General features: G+C 36.0%; 1 protein-coding gene across 1 annotated transcript in view; it reads right to left on the bottom strand.

Moving 5' to 3' along the window:
• LOC306670828 (leukocyte surface antigen CD47-like) overlaps positions 1-21,587 on the bottom strand; it is a 65,566-nt gene that overhangs the window by 14,432 nt on the left and 29,547 nt on the right. The window contains exon 3 of the mRNA XM_079155823.1: positions 9,860-9,949. Coding sequence (XP_079011949.1) covers positions 9,860-9,949 — 90 coding nt within the window. The remainder of the gene's footprint in view (positions 1-9,859; positions 9,950-21,587) is intronic.

The following is a 21,587-nucleotide window of genomic DNA, read 5'->3' as shown; positions in this document are numbered from 1 at the left end:
CTAAGGATTGCTTTAGCTATTCTGGGTTTCTTATTCTTCCAGATGAATTTCATGATTGCTTGCTCTATTTCTGTGAGGTACGTCATTGGGATTTTAATTGGAATTGCATTGAATCTGTATAGCACTTTTGGTAGTATGGCCATTTTGACAATATTAATTCTGCCTATCCAAGAACATGGGAGATCTTTCCATCTTCTAAGGTCTTCTTTAATTTCTTTCTTCAGTGTTTTGTAGTTTTCATTGTAGAGATCTTTTACCTCTTTGGTTAGATTGATACCCAAGTATTTTATTGTTTTTGAGGCTATTGCAAATGGAATTGTTTTCCTCATTTCCCTTTCAGGTATTTCATCGCTTGCGTATAAAAATGTTGTAGATTTATGCGTATTGATTTTATAGCCTGCTATTTTGCTGAATTCATTGATGAGGTCTAGAAGTTTTCTGGAGGAGTTTTTTAGCTCCTCTAAATATAGAATCATGTCATCAGCAAATAGTGACAGCTTAAGTTCCTCTTTGCCTATTCGTATCCCTTTAATTTCTTTAGTCTGCCTAATTGCTCTGGCTAGAGTTTCGAGGACAATGTTGAATAGAAGTGGTGAAAGAGGACATCCCTGTCTTCTTCCCATTTTTAAAGGGAATGGCTTCAGTTTTTCTCCATCAAGAATGATGTTGGCTGTGGGCTTAGCATAAATAGCCTTTACAATGTTCAGGTATGTTCCTACTATCCCTATTTTTTCTAGTGTTTTTAGCATGAAGGGGTGTTGTATATTGTCAAATGCCCTTTCTGTGTCAATTGAAATAACCACATGATTCTTATCCTTAAGTCTACTGACATGATGGATTACGTTTATTGATTTACAGATGTTAAACCATCCTTGCATTCCAGGAATGAACCCCACTTGATCGTGGTGCACAATTTTCTTAATATGTTTTTGGATATGGTTTGCCAATATTTTGTTAAGGATCTTTGCATCTATATTCATCAAGGACATTGGTCTAAACTTTTCTTTCCTTGATGTGTCGTTTCCTGGTTTGGGTATGAGTGTGATATTAGCTTCATGGAATGAGTTCGGTAGGGTACCCTCCTTTTCTATTTCCTGGAATACTTTGAGAAGTATTGGAATGAGTTCTTCTTTGAAGGTCTTGTAGAATTCGGCTGAGAATCCATCTGGTCCTGGGCTTTTCTTGGATGGTAGATTTTTAATGGCTTCTTCTATTTCATTGCTTGGTTTTGATCTGTTTAAATCGTGTATGTCCTCCTGGTTCAGTTTGGGAGGAGCATATGTCTCTAGAAATTTGTCAATATCTTTGGTACTTTCTATTTTGTTGGAATAACGATTTTCAAAGTAGCTTGTCATTATGTTCTGTATCTCAGTGGTGTCTGTTGTGATATTTCCTTTTGCTTCATGTATTTTAGTAATTTGAGTCGTCTCTCTCCTTCTCTTTGTTAGTGTGGCTAAGGGTTTATCTATTTTGTTTACTTTCTCAAAGAACCAACTTTTTGTTATGTCAATTTTTTGAATAGTTTCTTTTGTTTCAATTTCATTGATTTTAGCTCTGATTTTAATTATTTCCTGTCTTCTACTACTTTTGCTGTTATTCTGTTCTTTTTTTTCTAGGGCTTTGAGCTGTAATGTTAGGTCATTTAGTTATTGACTTTTCATTCTTTTCTGGAATGTGCTCCATGCAATGAATTTTCCTCTTAGTACTGCTTTCATAGTCCCAGAGATTTTGATATGTTGTATCATCATTCTCATTGACCTCTAAGAATTTTTTAATCTCCTCCCTGATGTTTTTTGTTATCAATGTTTCATTCAATAGCATATTATTTAGTGTCCAAGTGTTGGAGTAATTTCCTTTTTTTACTTTGTCATTGATTTCTACTCTCAGTCCATTATGATCTGATAGAACACAAGGCAGTATCTCTATTTTTTGCATTTCCTAAGGCCTGCTTTGTGGCATAACATGGTCTATTTTCGAGAAGGTTCCATGTGCTGCTGAGAAGAAAGTGTATCCTCTCGTTGATGGATGGAATATTCCATATATATCTATTAAGTCTAGGTTATTGATTGTGTTATTGCATTCTATGGTTTCTTTGGTTGGATTTTGTTTGGAAGATCTATCTAGTGGTGACAGCGGTGCATTAAAGTTGCCCAGAATTATTGTGTTGTGGTCCATGTGATTCTTGAAATTGAGAAGGATTTGTTTGATGTACAGGGATGCACCATTGTTTGGGGCATAAATATTTACTATCGTTATGTCTTCCTGATTTATGGTTCCCTTAAGCAGTATGAAATGTCCTTCTTTATCCCTTCTGAGTAACTTTGGCTTGAAGTCCACTTTATCTGATATAAGGATGGAAACCCCGCTTTTTTACTGGGTCCATGTGCGTGGTAGGTTTATTCCCATCCTTTATCTTTAGTCTGCGGATGTCTTTTTCTATGAGATGAGTCTCTTGCTGGCAGCATATTGTTGGGTCTTTCTTTTTAATCCATTCTGCCAGTCTGTGTCTTTTGATTGATGAGTTTAGGCCATTAATGTTCAGGGTTATTATTGAGAAATGATTTATATTCCCAGTCATTTGCCTTATTTTTGGTTTTTAAGTTGGTTTGGTTTCTCCTTTGAGTGGTTTTTCTCTAAGGTAGTTCCTCCCTTTGCTGACCTCCATTGTTGTTTTTCATTTCCTCCTCATGGAATATTTTGTTGAGAACATTCTGTAGTGCAGGCTTTCTATTTGTAAATTCTTTTAACTTTTGTTTATCATGGAACAATTTTATTTCATCTTCAAATCTGAAGGTTAGTTTTGTTGAGTATAGAATTCTTGGTTGGCAACCATGTTCTTTCAGAGCTTGAAATATGTTGGTCCAGGCCCTTCTAGCTTTTAGAGTCTGGGTTGAGAAGTCGGCTGCTATCCGTATTGGTCTCCCCCTATATGTAATCTGATGCTTTTCTCTTGCGGCCTTCAAAATCCTATCTTTATTTTGAATGTTAGGCATTTTCATTATAATGTGCCTTGGTGTGGATCTGTTGTGATTCTGTGCATTTGGTGTTCTGTAAGCCTCTTGTATTTGATTTTCCATTTCATTCTTCAGGTTTGGGAAATTTTCTGATATTATTTCATTGAATAGGTTGTTCATTCCTTTGGTTTGTGTCTCTGTGCCTTCCTCAGTCCCAATAATTCTTAAATTAGGTCTTTTCATGATGTCCCATAGTTCTTGGAGATTCTGTTCATGATTTCTTACCATCTTCTCTGTTTGCATGACTTTATTTTCAAGATTAAATATTTTGTCTCATTGTCTGAGGTTCTGTCTTCCAAGTGGTCTAGTCTGTTGGTAATGCTTTCCATAGAGTTTTTTATTTGGTTTATTGTCTCCTTCATTTCAAGGATTTCCATTTGGTTTTATTTATTTATTTTTTTTTTGAGAATCTCTATCTCTTTGTTGAAATGATCTTTTGCTTCCTACAGGTGCTCTTTCAGCTTATTGGTATTATCATTCATTGCCTGCATTTGCTCTCTTATCTCATCCTTTGCTTCACGAATCATCTTAATCATGTATAATCTGAAGTCCTTTTCTGACATTTCTTCTAACATAGTGTCATTGGATTCTATTACTATAGAATCTAGATTTGTTTGGATCATTTTCTTCCCTTGTTTTTTCATGTTGTTCATGTATCTTCCCCTCTAGCACTGCAGATCTGGGGTATTGCAGATTTCCCCCTATAGGCTTATAGTGGCCCTATAGGTGTCCAAAACCCTTTCTTTAAGGTGAGATCAATATTAGCAGTACCCAAATCAGACACTATGCAATCCTAGGCCAAATAGCCCCTATGGGGACAATAACATCATGTAAATAAGGGAGAAAGCGACTCTGAGGGAACAGGTAAACAGAAGGAAAAGAAAGCAAGAAACGGAAAGAAATAAAAACTTAATTTTTTTTTAAAAGGAGAAAAAAGAAAATCTACTGTGTAATAGTCAGATACTAATGAAATCTCCCAGTGTACAGTAGCCTGATGTATGAGAGGTACCTGACAATGAGCTTCAAGCCTCCAGCAGGCGTCGCAGGATGGGATTTGCCCCACCCGAAGATCGGAGCTACGGCTTCCAGGATTATCCAAGATGGCTGCTCTGGCTTCCAAATATGTTGGCAAATGGGGAGCTGCAGCTCAGGGGTGGACGTGGTCAGCTGGAGGTCCTGGAGACAGGATGCAGTTGGTCCAGCAGTGGTCCTGGAGGTCGGGTGTGTTTGGTGTGGTTCTGGGATCCAGGAGGCCGGGTGCAATCAGTTGGTCTGGGTTCCCGGTGATAGGGCACAGTCAGTTGGTCTGGGGGTCCTGGCGGCAGGGAGCAGTCAGTTGATGTGAGGGCCCCAGAGGCAAGGAGTGATCGGTTGGGCTGAGGGATCCTGGAGATGGGACTCAGTCAGTCTGGCCTGGGGTCCTACAGGGCCCAGCTATTGTCTCAAAATGGCGGCAGCCACATGTAATCAAACCTGCAGGTACTGTAACAGTGAACTTCCAGGCAGCAGCAGGCAGCTGGTTCTCCACTGGAGGTTGCGGTCAATCCGCTGGCAGTTGTAGGATGATCGGGAGGTGAACCTCCAGCGTTGGGTGATGGATAGGGGCAAGGCAGGCGATGGACATGCGAGAGGCAGGCAAATTGCGGATGACAAACCCTGCTTTGTTCTTTTTTGGTCAAGATCATTTAGTCTATTCAGGGTATTCTATGGTTTCATGAAAAATGTTAGGATTGTTTTCTGTTTCTGTGAAGAATGTCACTGATATTTTCATAGTGATCATATTGAATCTGTTTTTAATGTTTTGAGAAAAAGAATTGTTAAAGGTCGTGGAACAATAGTAATTTTTACCTTTCATTATTAGGATTGCTTTGTTAATCTCAGTTTACATGGTCAAGTTCGTGGTCTCACAGTTCTGTGCAAAGCAAAGGCATATATGGCAAAAGTTCAAGGAAAACAAAAGAAAGAATAGATAGACCTATCTCAAAAAAAATTCAGAATGTTCTTCAATTCTTCATATATAGGTGGAACATAATCCTGGAGGAACTAGAAGACCATGTGAGAAGCACTCCAAATCATGAATCTGTCATCTAAATGATGGAAACAGCCCATTGATGATATCAGAGTGAGGATGAAAAACCCTGGAAATCAACCAGGAACTTAATCATCAGTGGAGTGACAAACTGTGAGTTGGTATAGTTTTCAGAACAAAAAACAAGTGTCTGAAAGCAATGCTATGGGTTAAGTTTCAGTGCTTAATTCTAGTAAACCCTGAATACTTGCTAAGCACAGAGATTATTCTCTAAAGTGTTGAGTTAAAGCCAAAGGGAAGGGTAATTAACATCAGTTTCCTGTAAGTGAACTTTATCTTCAAAATGTGGTCTAGGGCTCACCAAGTCCTGAGTTAACTCTTGAAGTTAAATTTCTCGGGCTCCTTCCTCTGCAGGACCAATGGCATCCTGAGATGGAGCTCAAGACACAACTCTGGTGTAAAGAAATTTCTCCTCAAAGTGAGAACACAACCCACTGTCCTTCCAGGAAATTCAGCCTCGCAAAGGACTGATTTTCAACTTGAACAACAAAAGACTCACAGGCAGAGTTAGTTAAGTCACTTAGAGAAATCTCCCATAGTTAGGTACAGACCATAAGTAGTCATCAGCAAAGTTAAGGAGAACTAGAAATACAGAAATTAAAGGCCAGGGATCTGAGTGACTGTTAACACCACAGGGGCTGTGACGTCCTGGATTCCAAGAAAGGCACAAGAATTCATTCAGGTGGAAAACACAGGTGCTCCCCTCTTGGGCAGAATGCCCAGGCCATAACCAGGAGGCCTCTTACAATGGGCTCCAACAGAGAAGTTGGTTCAGATCAGGGGTGGCACAGGAAGACACACTGTCCCCTCCACTGGAATGACTGACATGCAGGTCTACGAGCCAGGGGCGATGGGCACTCACTTCCACATCTCAAGCACGGAGCCCAGTGCCCAGCAGTCAGCAGGCACCCTGTCACATGTATTCACAGAACATACAGACAAATTAGATCAACATTCTGCTTATCAATAACGGTCACACCTACTCAGAGTGTGTACCTACATGGGGTGTTAGCCTTCATAGAAAGAAAATCCTCAAACTCAAGGTAGGGAGGCAGCACAGGGTAACAGTAAACAAACAGCAGAGTTCAAATCCCCGGACTACCAGGAAACACCCAGGTGGCTGTGGGCAAACTGCCTAACGATCTGTGCCTCAGTTTCTCATCTACGAGATGGGAATGACAGCAGTACCTACACCCAAAGTCCCTGGAGAAGTCAGTGTGATTTCAGGTACGGCATGCGTGGCACAGTGCCTGTCCCACAGGGCAAGGGCTCCACACTTAGTTACTATTATGATCAACGCCTCTAAATGGGAGGCCAGGCTAGATGGATCCAGTGTGGAGGAACCTATTCCACACACACACAGACACCACGTTTACTTGTTTAAGATGTGCCAAAATAATAAACCACCACCAAAATAGTTCTTATAGGTTCATAAACATGTTCCTTAAAATACAGTAATAGAAAAAAATATTAAAATGAACATTCAACCTCATACACAAAAGTGAAAATTAAAATGATGATTTTCCATACATCAAATTAGCAGATTTTAGAATTATAATAACATCAGAACTGTGAGGTGATAGACAGGTATTCTCAGCTGCAATGGTAGGAAGCGATGCTAGGAAGCGATGCGATGATTCTGGAAAACATTTTGGCAGTGTGAATCAGGAGGCTTAAAATATCTTTGCCACATCTCAACTTACCTATTGTTAGTAGAGTTATTTTTATAGTAACAAAAGTCTTGGAAACATCCCTAATATCCATAATATCTAATATCTTGGAAATATCCCTAATATCTCATGGAGTTAATATCCATCTTAACTCCATGAGAGTTAAGCAAATGATTATACATTCATAGAAATGAAGAAGTGTTCTAACAAGAGTTCTAAAGACACATCCTTAGAATCAGGATGTGCCAGTACTTAAACTGTTTAAGTGCATTTGTGGTTTACATTTTTGAAAGAAAGATGATAAAAATAATTAGAGAAAGGCAGAAAAGGAAACAGTAAATTCATTAGAATACACCAATAGTTTATTTCTAGATTTTAGGACTTCAGATGATTTTTGTGTTTTTTTTGTTTTGTTTTGTTTTCCTTTTGTAACTACCTAGATTATATAAGATATTCTAAAGTGATACTTCCTTAAGTAAAAAAAAAAAAAAATGTGAAGTTTGCTTTGTAAAAATTTATGACTGAGATTGAACAAGATTCTCTCCTGGTTCATATCACTAAAAATAATTCACTTTTGATAATGCCATGATCAGCAAACCTCTATCAATCCAAACACGACAAATCACACTAATGTGACATAATTTCACAATCTTAAAAATAATCCAAATCATGAGTTGGCCCCAAAAGTGCTTTCCCCAATGTCAGTAATAAAAGAAAAGACTTGATGCTTTACCACCTTTTCTTGTAATAAAAGCCTTACTGAAATTCTAAGTTAATTTCCAGAAGCAGTTTAAACACCATCTTGAACGTAAGACTTATGTCTAGACAAATGCCACTGTCACTTTTTATATTTTAGACACTTTTTATATTTTAGACAAGTACTGAGAACATCTCTTTATCTCTGAGCATTTCCAGAGTGCTATACATTGGGAAAAGCTTTAAAAATACACAATCAGTCATTTCCCTTCCCCTTTCCTATGTCACCAAAGATACCCACAGCTTCAGCTTCTGAGGAAAAATGAAATTTATGACATACTTATGGTCTGGATATGAAGTGTCCCTAAGGGCTCATGTGTTAAAGGTTTGATTCCCAAATGAAACAGTGTTCAGTGGCGGGATCTTTGGGAAGTGATTGGGTCATGACAGCTCTGACCTTACCAGTGAATTAATGCAGTGAGGGATTCCTTATTTAGATGGTATGTTGGGAGGTGGTGGAAAATGTAGGAGGTGGGCCTGCATAAAAAGGGTAGGCTCTTGGGGCATATCCTCGGGGATATACATCTTGTTCCCAGATCCTTCTCTTCATATACCCCACTCCTCTTTTTTTCTCTCCTTCCCTCCATCTCTCCCGCTCTCTTTCCAGGTTGCCACAAGCTGATCAGTTTTCCTGTACCACACACTTCTGCCATGATGTTCTACCTCACTTCAGATCCAAAGCATGTGGGTCAACCAGTCATGGACTGAAACCTCTGAAAACACTAACCAAAATAAATTTTTCCTTCTCTAAGTTTAGGTATTTGTCACAGTGACAAAAAAAAGTGACTCACACACAGATAAATTAAGTCAACATTGTTGGGAGAAATCCTAGTTCTTGGCTGGCAGCAGTGAACGTCTCAAGGGTGATTGGGCTAGAAACTACATGTAGTTTCTCTTGTGCCAGGCTGGCTCATACATGGGGTAAGGACGCGGAGTCAAGACCCAGACTTTGGGAGTTGGGTGGAAGTAGGCTTGTGGTGAGCAGCCTACAAACTTGTTTATTGTGGGAACAGCTATACATTTTATAGGTTTCTAGCCCCAATCACAATGTGCCATGGGGGATCAGACCACCAGGTTCCTATATGGGTTCCTTTGGTAACACCGAGTCAATTTGGGGCAGTTGTTTACTTTCCCAGGTAGGAGAAGCAGAATGCTCCTCCCTGCAAGTTTTCCTTACATACTTTAGATGTTCACTGCTGCCAGCCAAGAACTAGGATTTCTCCAAACACAGCATTATTTACTCCTTGCTGTATAAATGTTTGCTGGCTGGCATTCAGTGGTCATTTCAGAGTGCTTTAGGGAGAGGAGGTACAAATCTTATATATAAAATTTAAGAAGTTTACAATGTCACCTCAGAACTTCACTAATTTAATAAATTTTCTTTACCAAGCAGGTATGGCCCTATGGTTGAGTGTGAACGTTAACCATAATGCAGATAACCTAATTACCTTGTAATGGAAGTACTATACTGTTGATGCTCAATCTGCCACAGCATTAAGATTTGCCCTGAGGTTTGGTTACATGACTATCACAGCAAAGCAAGATCAAAGAACACAACTCTCCCGTGGCCGCTTCCTTAAGGGCTACAAAGCTGCACATTGAAGATGACAAAACATGGTTCAGTGGGACTTCTCCATGGGTGAGCACCTGTCTACAGAGAAGTTCAAACTGGCAAAATGAGGAGAGGGAATCCTAATGCTCCAGAGGATCACATCATGCTGTCTTAACACTAATGTGGCCTGTGACCATCTGTTTATCAAATAAAATGTATGTAAATGTTCTGTAAATATAAAAATGCTACATGACTTAAGGTACTGTTATTACTACTAGTCCCACTATTCATTCTTTAAATATTTAAAAAACAATAACGAATAAAAAGCACCTTCTAGCTGGGCATGGTGATACATGCCTATAATTCCAGCAACTCAGGAGGCTGAGGCAGGAGGACCACAAGTTCAAAACCAGCCTCAGCAATTTAGTGAGGACCTAAGTAACTTAGCATGACCCTATCACAAAATAAAAAATAAGAAGGACTGGGGTTGTAACTCAGTGGTCAAGTGCCCCTGGGTTCAACCTCCATTACCAAAAATGAATGAATGAATAGTAAATAAATAAATAACAAAGCACTTTCTTGGGAATTATAAGTTAATCATAGCAAAAGATGAAGGGCAATGTATACTTCAAGGATACTATTAATTTTCAAACTACATATTTTTATTTATCACAATAATATTCTTCCTAATACAACTTCCATATTTCATTAATATTGCCTCCTAGTAATGATAATTTTATCACTAAAGTATAAATAAAAAATAGAAATAAATACTTACCTAAAAGAACAATCTCTCCCCAGAATACAAGTGTGGTCAAAACTGAGAGAATAATAATAATAACATTTTCATGTCGACTAAACCATGAAACTAAGGAGAAAGAAAACAAAAATCATTATTAGCATTTACTATAACAATTTTAAGCCGAGATAATGGCCTTAAATAATATATCGCTTCTTATGTAGGTGGATGATAAAAATAATAGCCTATGGCCTTAATTCATACACACACACACACACACACGCACACACGAAACAAATTTTATATATATAAATTGTATTTCAGATTTTGTTAAGTAAACAAAAGCCACAGTTGTCTGAGTGTCTCTCTCCACACTTCTCCCATCCTGAGCTCTATGGAAGGAGGCAGCCCAGCACAGCAGCTGAGCACAGAGCTCTGGGCCACGCCGCTGCTGGGTTTGAAACCCAACTCTGACAATCTGTGTAACCTGAGACACCATCTCAAAGCCTCTGTTCAGCATCCTTGACTGTTACACAGGTATGACAGGGCCTACCCCTTGAAGGACTGCTGTGACCTGTGACCATTAACAAAGTTAACATAGATGAAGGGCTTAAAGCAGTGGGTGGACTTACCAAGTGCTCAGCTAACGTTAACTACCACTCTCACGTGTTGGATACCGGTATGCATGAGGAGCCTAGATTTACCTTCAAGCGACAGTGAAGTGCTCCTGTACAGACCGGCTCAGGGGACCCAGGTGAGGGAGCTCGCTCTACCACTATGTCCCTCCCCTTAGTGTGACTAGGACAAGACAGGTGAGCCCTGTCTTTCCTCAAACTGACTGTGGAATAGAAGACTAATTCATGGATCATTTTTATGTAAACCTGAGGGGCTTTAAGGAAGATTTTAGTAAGTGTCTTATGTATTACTTAGCTGGTGAAAGTATATCCTTTCATTCTATATAAAGTGACTATATTAAGACTTCAAGTAAAATTGGTTGAGAACTTATAAAGTATCAAGTTTACTCACATCTCATAAACCCCTAAGACTGTAATAGTAGCTATGAAATGTCTTTTCTAATAATCAAGTCAAGTAAGTGCACCAAAGGCATTTCAGTTTGCTTTGGGGTGGTGGAGGCTTCAGAATGGATGTGCTGTCTGAAGAATGGTTATGAATCCTGCCCCAAGCAAGCACTAGCATTCCTCTGAAATCAACATTATTCATTTGAACCCTCCACTGATCTGCCCCTCAGTATCAGTGTGTAAGAAAAGAGTCTTCATGGACTTTCATTCTGTAAGCATAGCCATTTATTTATTTGGTTAAGCTTATAATGTAAAATGCTTACATTGATTCGCAGAATATGCCAATGTAATAAATTCTATTGCTGAGATATTTTACCTTTTCAGAATCTAGTTTGTTTCCCTATTCACAGTATAGACTCAAAGCACTGTTTGTTGAAGGTTATAATGGTCATGAAACAGTTAAACGAGTAAAGGGGAGAACAATATATTTTGCGGCAGTAGATTAATTTTTCTTATATATATATTTTTCATTGATGCTTAAAATTATACATATATACATATTGGATGTTTTGATATATGTACATACTGCATAAGGTTCAAATCTGAGTAAACATATCTATTTCCATGTTTATCATTTATTTATGGTAAAAGTATTCAAGTTCCTTTTCTCTAGTTTTTTGAAATACAGTTTTATCATCATCTATATTCATACCACTGTGCAATAGCACACCAGAATTTATTTCTCCTAATTGTAACTTAGTACCAGCTGACCAACTTCTCCCTTGACAACCCTACTCTTACTCTCCCGAGACTCTGGCAATCATTAGCTTACTCTCAATTGCTATGAGATCAATGATTTTAGATTCTACAGGAGTGAGACCAAGCATACTTTTCTTTCCATTCGGGGCTTATTTCACTTAATGTCATGACCTGTTCAATCCATGTTATTGCAAATCATGGGATTTATGCCTTTCATAACTGAATAGTATTCCATTGTGCATATATGCCATATTTTCTTTAATCACCATTGGTTGATGACACTTAGGTAGGTTCCATAGGCTATTGGAAATACTGCTGCAGTGAACATGGTAGTGCAGACGTCTCTTTGCCATACTGATTTCATATATACCCCATGGGGGGACTCCTGAATCATATAGTAGATCTATTTTTAATTGTTTGAATAAAACTTCATACCACATAATGCTTGGAGTAATTTACATTCCAATATGCAAGGGTTTCCTTTCCTCCATATCCTCTCAAGTATTTGTTATATTTTGTCCTTTCGATAACAGTCATTCTAACTGGAAAGAGTTAATATCTCATTGAGGTTTTGATAATTATTTCTCTGATTGTTAGTGATGTTGAACACTTTTTATGTACCTATTGGTTATTTGCATGTCTTTGAGAAATGTCTATTTATGTCTATTACCCATCCCCGCTTTATATTGCTGCATTACAATGATATATAATAGTGGGATTCATTATGCCACATTCACACATGCACATAATTCCATCAATCTCACTTCCCAGTTCATTCTCTTTTCCTTCCCTCTTCCCTTTTCCGAATGTGTTTGCACTACTCTTTGGTTCTCCCTTTTATTACTATTATTGTTTTAATTGTTAGATTAAATTATATATAAAAGTAGGACTTGTTATGGTATATTCATGCATAGAAATAGCATAATTTGGTATATTTCATTCCCCAGTACTTCCCTCATCCTTCCCTCTTGATTCCCTTCCTCTATTGATCTCCCTTTTATTTTTCTAAGAAACCTTTTTATCCTTTTGTTAAAAATCCCTCCAGCTTCTACATATTACAGAAAACATTGACCCTAGACTTTTTGGGACTAACATTTCATTTAACAAGATAGTCTCCAGTTCCAGCCATTTATTGGCAACTGCCATAATGTCGTTTTTCTTTATGGCTGAGTAATATTACATTTGCTAGATATACCACATTTTATTTATCCATTTGTATATTGACAGACACCTAGGCTGGTTTCATAACTTGGCTATTGTGAATTGATCTGCTATAAACATTGGTATCCATGTAACAACTGTAGTATACTGATTTAGTTCTTTTGGATAAATACCAAAGAGTGGGATAGCTGGGTCATATAGTGGTTCTATTTCTAATATTTTAAGGAATCTCCATACTGCTTTCCAAAGTGGTTGACTAATTTTCAGTCCTACCAACTATATATAAGTGTACCTTTTCCCCCATATCCTTGCCAGCAATTATCATTATTTTTGATGATTGCCATTCTTACTGGAGTGAGATGAAATATCAGTGTAGTTTTCATTTGCATTTCCCTGATTACTAAGGATGTTGAATATTTTTTCATGTATTTGTTGGACAATTGTGTTCCTTCTTTTGAGAAATGTCTGTTTACATCACTTGCCCATTTATAATTGGATTTTCTATTTTTCTGTTTTTTTTTTTTTTTTTTATTTTTTTTTTTTTAGTTCTTCATTCTAGATACTAGTCCCTTTTAGAGTAGTTGGCAATTTTTTTTTTTTTTACTACTCTGTAGGCTCTTTTTTTCAAGCTCTTGTTTCCTTTGCTGTGCAGAAGCTTTTAAAATTGATACCATCGCCCTTACTGATTCTTGTTTTTATTTTCTCGAAGTTTAGAAATCTTATTGAGAAGTCAAAACCTGCACCAATATGTTTGAGTGTTGAACCTACATTTTCTTCTAGCAGTTTCAGTGTTTCTGGCCTAATTCCTTGGTCTTCAATCCACTTCGAGTTTTGTGATAGGTGAGAGAATAGGGATCTATTTTCTTCCTGCCACTCAAGTTTCTCCATCATAATTTGTTAATGAGGCTCTCTTTTCTCTAAGGTATGTTTTTGGCACCTTTGTCAAGCATCACTGACTGTATTTTGTGTATTTGTCTGTGTCTTCTGTTGTAACCATTGGTCTTCATGTCTGTTTTTATATCAATACTATGCTATTTTTGGTATAGCTCTAATTTAACTTATAAGGAGGAAATATTTTGTGTGTGTGGTACTAGGAATTGAACCAAGGGCCTCATGTATGCTAGGCAAGCTCTCTACCACTAAGCTACATTTCTGCTGCCCATCTCTGTAATATAATTTGAGATCAGGTATTATGATGCCCTCAGCATTGCTCTTGTTGTTCAGGATTGCTTATTTGCTTCTTCTGGGTCTTTTGTTGTTCCAAATAAAATTTAGGAATATTTTTCTTGTCCTGTGAAGAATATCATTTGTATTTTAAGGAGGGTTGTGTTGAATCTGTATAATGCTTTTGGTAATGTGGTCATTTTGACAATTGTTTTCCTGAGTTCGTTCTCAGCAGGTTCATTATCGGTATTTAGGAAAGTCATTGATCTTTGTATGTCGATTTTGTAAACAGCTTTGCTAAATTTGTTTATCAGCTCTAGCAATCTTTTGGTGAAATTTTGGGTATTCTAACTGTAGAATCATGTCATCAGAAACAGATAATTTGACTATTTCTTTTCCTATTTTTATCCCTTTAATTTCTTTCTCATGTAATTGCTCTGGGTAGAGTTTCAAGTACTGTACTGAATAGGTGTGATGAGACTGGACATCCTTGTTTCGTTCTAATTTTAGAGGAAATGTTTTCAGTTTTTCTCATTCAGTATGTTGTTGGTTTTGGGTTTTTCATAAATAGCCTTTATGATATTGAGATAAGTTTCTTCTACCCTTAGTTTATTCAGTGTTTTTAACAAGAATGGGTGGTGGATTTTGTTGTTTTTTTCCTGCATCCATTGAGATGATCATGTGATTTTTTTCCTTACCTCAATTTATGTGATGAATTACATTTATTAATTTGCATATATTGAACCCAACTTGCATGTGTAGGATGAACCCAACTTTATCATTGTGTACAATCTTCTTAATTGTTTTTGAATCTTGATTGCTAATATTTTGTTAAGGATTTTTATGTCTATGCTCATTAGGGATATTCATCTATAGTCTTCTTTCCTTAATGAGTCTTTGTCTGTTTTTGGAATCAGAGTGTACTAGCTTGATACAATGAATTTGGGAGTGTTTCTTCCCTTTCTATTTTGTGGAATAATTTGAGGAGGACTTGGCTTTAGTTCATCTTTAAAGGTCTGGTAGAACTTGGTTGAGAATCTATCTGTTCCTGGACTTTTCTTTGTTGGAAGGTTTTTTATTACTGCTTCACTCTCATTGACTAATATTGGTCTATTCAGGTTTTCTATATCCTCTTGGTCAACTTGGGTAGATCAAATGTATCTAAAATTTTTTTGATATCTTCTGTATTTTCCAATTTATTGGAATATAAGTTTTTTAAATACTCCCTAACGAATCTCTGGATTTCAGAAATATCTGTGGTGATATCTTCATTTTCTTGTCTTATTTTGTTGATTTGGGCCTTCTCCTTTTGGTTAGTTTGGCTAAGGGTTTATCAAACTTGTATATATATATATATATATATTTTTTTTTAAGATCTCTTTCATTAATTTTAGCGCTTGCCTTAATTATTTTCTATCTTTAACTAGTTTTGGAATTAGTTTGTTCCTGCTTTTCTAGAGATTTGAGATGTAACATTAGGTTTCTTTTTTTAGAAAGCTTTTTTCTTTATTTGGTTTATTTAGTTTTTTGTTTGTTTTTTAACGTGGAGCTGGGAATTGAACCCATTGCCTCATACGTGCTAGGCAAATACTTTACTACTAAGCTACAACCCCAGCCATAGATTTCTCTTTCTAATGCAGGCACTTAATGCTATACACTTTCCTCATAGAACTGCCTTCAAAATTTCCCAGGTATTTCTATACATTTTATCACTATTATCATTTTACAATGGGCATTTTAAAATTTCTCCCTTCATTTCTTCTGTGATCCATTCCTTCATCAAAATTCCATTGCTCAATCTACATGTTTTTATGTGAGTTCTATAATTTTTCTTGATATTTATTTCTAATTTCATTCCATTATGATATGGTAAGATGCAAGGGATGACCCTATTTAAACAAATTTCCTAAGACTTACTTTGTGGCCTAAAATATGATGTGTTTTTGAAAAGGTTCCATGAGCAGATGAAAAGAAAGTAAATTCAACTGCTGAAGATGAAATATTCTACAGGTATCCGTCAGGTCCATTTGATTTATTGTATTATTTAATCAATGCACTTATTGATTTTATTTATAGATACTCTATCATTTGGTGAGAGGAGTATGTTGGAATCACCATTATTATCATATGGGGTCTGAGTCTTTATGTCAAGCAGTGTTTGCTTTATGTAATTAGGTGCACCTATGTTTGGGGCATATATATTTATTATATCTACTTTGAATTGTTCCCTTTAGCAGTAAGAAGTGATATTCTTTGTCTCTTCTGATTAATTTTTGCTTCAAATCATATATATATATGGTACTCTAACTTGCTTTTTGGACTCCATTTGCATGGAATATCTCTTTCTATCCTTCCATTTTCAGCATGGGACCTTCTTTGCCTACAAGACGAGTGCCTTGCAAACAGCATAGAATTGGGTCTTTAAAAAAAAAAAATCCATTATGCAGTCTCTGTTTTTAATGGGAGAGCTGAAACCATTTACATTCAGTTATTAAGATGAGGTTATTATTTTCTGCCATATTAATTTGTAAATTTAATTTGGTCTTAATTTTCATTTGCTTAACTGATATTTTAGTGAACTTCATCCATTTGGAAACTGCTTTGGGGATTATTCTGTTTTGTATTTAAGTATTTTTCTATAGTGTTGGCTTAATGGTCCTGAATTCTAGTTTATTCATATCTTGGAAAGTTTTTATTTCTATTTTGATACTGAGTGACAATTTTTCTGGACATAGCAATCTTGGTTATTAGTTGTTTTCCTTCAGAACTTGTATTATCTCATTCCAAGCCTTTCTGGATTTCAGAGTCTGAGATGACAAATCAGTAACCCTTATTGGTTTACCTCTAAATGTGACCTGACATTTTCTCTTGAGGCCTTTAATAGTCTACCCTTAATATGTATATGTTAGACATTGTAATTTTGTGGTTCTCTTCTGATCTTGTCTAGTAGGGGTTCCATATACACCCTACATGTGGCTGTCAATCTCATTTCTAGTTTTGGAAATTTTCTGCTATTATTTTTCTGAATAAGTTATTAATGCCATGAGCCTATATCTCCATGCCCTCGTCAATTTCAATGACTTAAGTTTTGTCTCTTAACATTGTCACAGAGTTCTTCCGAATTCTGATCATGGCTCTATTTCTTTTTCTTTACTGTTTACTGAATTTTTAAGTTTATATATCCTGTCTTTAACACCTATAATTCTGTTTTCTATGTTATTCACTTTTAAACTCAATTTTTATCTGATTTATTGTGCCTTTAATTTCAGGAGTTCAGATTGGTTTCTTTTCCAAATCTCTTCTCTGTATTGAAGTGGTCTTTCACAGAACCCCATATTTTCTCTTTTAATTGATTCCTTAGAACTTCTAGCTCATGAATCATTTTAATACTTCACCTTTTATAGACTTTCTCAAAATTTCATCCCCTTCAACGTCTGTGGTTCCTTTAAATGGAGTTTTACATTTGGGGAAACTTGTTTACCTGTTTCCTTATGTTTTCAAAGGTCCTGGAGTTGAGTATTTCAACATCTGTTGAGATAAATTCCTCTTCCTCTTTAATGTGGGGAACCTTCGGTGAGTAATTATCTCCAAGTTTTGTGCTGGCTGTGTATCTCAGCTTCAACACAAAAACTCAACATAATCCAAGTTAATTTCAACCCTAATGTCTCAGTGAAAGAAGAAAGTGTCATAGCAGTAGCCTTTTTAAAATAAACCATATATCAACATAAACTACAAATATAATTACTAATATTCCTTAAAATTATATTAATCCAGGAAAAACATGGTTGAGGAGTCATCTAGAATAGGCTGAGTGGATTACATATTAATAATTGTACTTTAAATTGAACTTGAAGGTGAGATAAAAATAAAACAGAGAAAAAAAGGACAAAAAAATTGGAGAAAGAGGTTGGGAAAGTGACAAATTAAAATGGAAAGGATAAAGTGGGTGTATAGAGACAGAAGCAAAATAATTGTATATAAGAAACACTTGATATTAATTAATATCAATCAGTAAAGTGTTAATTATAATTCAGAAATTCAGGTAATTTTTGCTGAAACTCTTGAAATAGTCTTTTGTATCTGGTGTTTCAAATTTTAGAAACTGCCAATGTGAGGAAGTCATTAAAATGCAAATCTCATCCAGCTTTCATTTTGACCCAACAGGCCAAACATGTAAGGTGTGTCTGTATGCAGAATTCAACCACCTCCTGGAGGAATTCTGCTGACTTGGAAACTCCATTCAATGAGTCCCTTCAAATTACAAGTATTTTCTCAGTTCCAACCACCTCTGCTAGTGGATTACAGGTTCTCTCTGCATCCAGAGAGCTCCAGGACTTTCTTTCTATTCTAAGAATTAATGATATTGGTTCTCTTCTGGATGAGATCATTAAATTGCTTCCCTGCTTCCCCTGCCACCATTTGCTTACCTCCGTTTGCTAGTGTACAATTGCTGATTTAATTCACTCCTAGGGAGTTGGTGCAACATTGCGAATTCCTATTTCTCTTCGAAATTCCGATTGACCATCTTTAAATTGGATTTGTGAGTGTGTTTCCTATGGAGTTGCTTGAATTTCTTTTTTTTTTAATTTTTTTTTTTTTTATTTTAACAGACTGCCTTTTGATTCATTGTACACAAATAGGGTACATCTTTTTGTCTCCGTGGTTGTGCATGATGTAGATTCATACCATTCGTGTAATCATATATGTACACAGGGTAATGAAGTCTGTCTCATTCCACCATATTTCTTACCTCCCCTCCTCCCTCTCATTTCCAAATGCATAATCTAAAGTTCTACCATCTTCTCTCCCCCACCTCATAATAATTGGCTTATTTCACTTAGCATGATATTCTCCAATTCCATCCATTTATCTGCAAATGCCATAATATTATTCTTCTTTATTGAATAATATTCCATTGTGTATATATACCACAGTTTCTTTATCCATTCATTTGTTGAAAGGCATCTAGGTTGGTTCCACAATCTAGCTCTTGTGAATTGAGGTGCTATAAACATTGATGTGGCTGTGTTACTGTACTATGCTAATTTTAAGTCCTTTGGGTATAAACCGAGGAGTGGAATAACTGGGTCAAAAGGTGGGCACATTCCAAGTTTTCTGAGGATTCTCCACACTGCTTTCCAGAGTGGTTGCACCAATTTGCAACTCCACCAGCAATGTAAAAGTGTGCCTTTTCCCCACATTCATGCCAACATCTATTATTTTTTTTTTTTTTTGCTGCATAAGTGTTATGTTTTATTTCCTGATAAAATTCGATTTTAAAAAATGCTTGAGAAGATATAATTGTATAATTTAAATGTAATTTGTAAGAGACAATCCTACATAGCCCTAACAGGAATATTCTTTTTTTTTTTTTTTTTTTTTTATTGTAAACAAATGGGATACATGTTGCCTCTCTGTTTGTACATGGCGCAAAGGCATACCATTTGTGTAATCATAAATCCACATACAGTAATGTTGTATTATTGCTTGTGTTCTTGATAATAGCCATTCTAATTGGGTAAGGTAAATCTTAGAGTTGTTTTAATTTGCATTTCTCTAATTACTAGAGATGTTGAACACTTTTTCATATATTTATTAATTACCTGTATATCTTCTTCTGTAAAGTGTCTGTCCAGTTCCTTGGCCCATTTATTGATTGGTTTCTTTGTATTTTTGGTGTAAAGTTTTGTAAGTTCATAATAAATTTTCGAGATAAGTGCTGTATCTGAAGTGCGTGTGGAAAAGATTTTCTCCTCCTCTTAGGCTCTCTTTTCACATTATTGATTATATTCTTTGCTGAGAAAAAGCTTTTTAGTCTATTTATTCTAAATATTAACCTCTTATCAGCCACGTATTTTGCAAATATCATCTGTCATTTTTTTAAAGTTTTATCTTAACTCTGCTGTTTTCTGTGTAAAAGCTTTGTAGTTTGATATAATCCAATTTCTCTATTAATGTTTTTGTTGCCTGTGCTTTGATGTCCTATCCAAAAAGTTCTTGTCCATTCCGATACCCATGTCCTCCAGTACTTTCATAGTTTCCTGGTTTTTACAAAAGTATTTAATCTTCTTTAGTTGACTTTTAAATAAATAATGAAAGGGATCTAGTTTAATTCTTCTGCATGTAGATATCCATTGTGCCACAACATTTGTTGAAGAAACTGTCTTTCCAGAATGCTCTACAAGAAGACAAGGATGTCCACTTTTACCTTTTAGTCAACATAGTACTAGAATTCCTAGCAGAGGTTTCAGTAAATTGAAGAAATATAGGGCATCCAAATTATAAAAGAAGCAAGTCAAATTCTCACTATTTGCAGATGATATGATCTTATATATAAAAAACCCCAAAACACCACCCAAAATTATCATAATTAATAAGTCAATCCAGCAAAATTGCAGAGTAGAAACACTAAAAAGCATTAGCATTTCTATAGTCAATATGGAATTAGCTGAGAAAGCAGTCTAAAAAGCAAACCAATCTACAATGCTAAACAAACAAATGAACACACAAAAAATCCCTAAGAATAGATTTAAACACAGAGTTGGAAGATCCCTACAATAAAAGGCACAAAACATTGATGAAAGAATACAAAAGTGACACACAAAAAGGAAAGACATCCTAGGTTCAGGGATTGGAAAAATCAATATTGTTAAGCTGTCCATACTACACAATGTGATCTATATGAAATCCAATGAAATCCCTATCAAATACCAATGATATTCTTCACAGAACTAGAAAAAACAACCTTAAAATTTGTATGGACCATAAAACCCCCTGAGTAGCCTAAGCAATCTTGAGCAAAAGGAGGCATGACACTCCCTGACTTTCAATAAACTACAAAGATACAATAATCAAAACAGTTACAAAACAAAGGTAATTTCAACATTTTTAAAAAATTAAAAATACAATGTTAAAAAGCTAACATCATAATAGCATAGAAAATAGAAGTGCAGACCTATGGAACAGGAAAGTGCCTAGAAGTAAACTCATGTATCTATATTCAACAGGTCTTCAATAATTTTTCCAGGAAGATAACTTTTTGTGACTTTTTTTTTGCAAATCTCTATTATGAGATAGAATGTTTTACATGTTCTGAATCAATACCTTAATTTTCAGACTATATAACTGAACATTATCCTATACCAAAGAAAACTTACTTCAATACAGTCTAAAATCCCACTAGAAGGAACAATCTGATAATATTTTCATATCTAGTTCCCTGAGGATTTGCTAAAAGTGATATAATCTAATAACTATGCTTAAATAATTATTTTTCCCTCCCAATTATCATTATACTTTGTTTTGATTTGTACCTTAATTCTTAAAATCCTCACAATTATTATGCATGGAGAATTATCAACTCCTTCTTATAACTGAGGAAACTGAGGCATGGTAAACTAAGAATCTTACATGTTCATGACCCACTACTGATATCCTCCCATCTCAATCCCCCAAAGTCTCTCCTCTCTCTGTTTTCCTCATTTCAATACAGTTGATTTCATTTCTTCAGATACTCAGAGTGAAAAACCTTGGCATTGTGCTTGACTCCTTGGTTTCTCTCCCAACCACATCGGGGCTTTTTGGAAGCCCATCACGGCACTCCTTCCTCTAGGCTCTTAAAGGTCCAACAGTAAAAGATGCAGGGTTCTGAGCTTGAGGAGGGG

The sequence above is a fragment of the Sciurus vulgaris genome, assembly GCF_902686455.1.
Source record: "Sciurus vulgaris genome assembly, chromosome: 10".
NCBI lineage: Eukaryota > Metazoa > Chordata > Mammalia > Rodentia > Sciuridae > Sciurus > Sciurus vulgaris.
The sequence above is the reverse complement of the archived record's forward strand: the minus strand, read 5'-3'. Positions and strand labels throughout refer to the sequence as shown.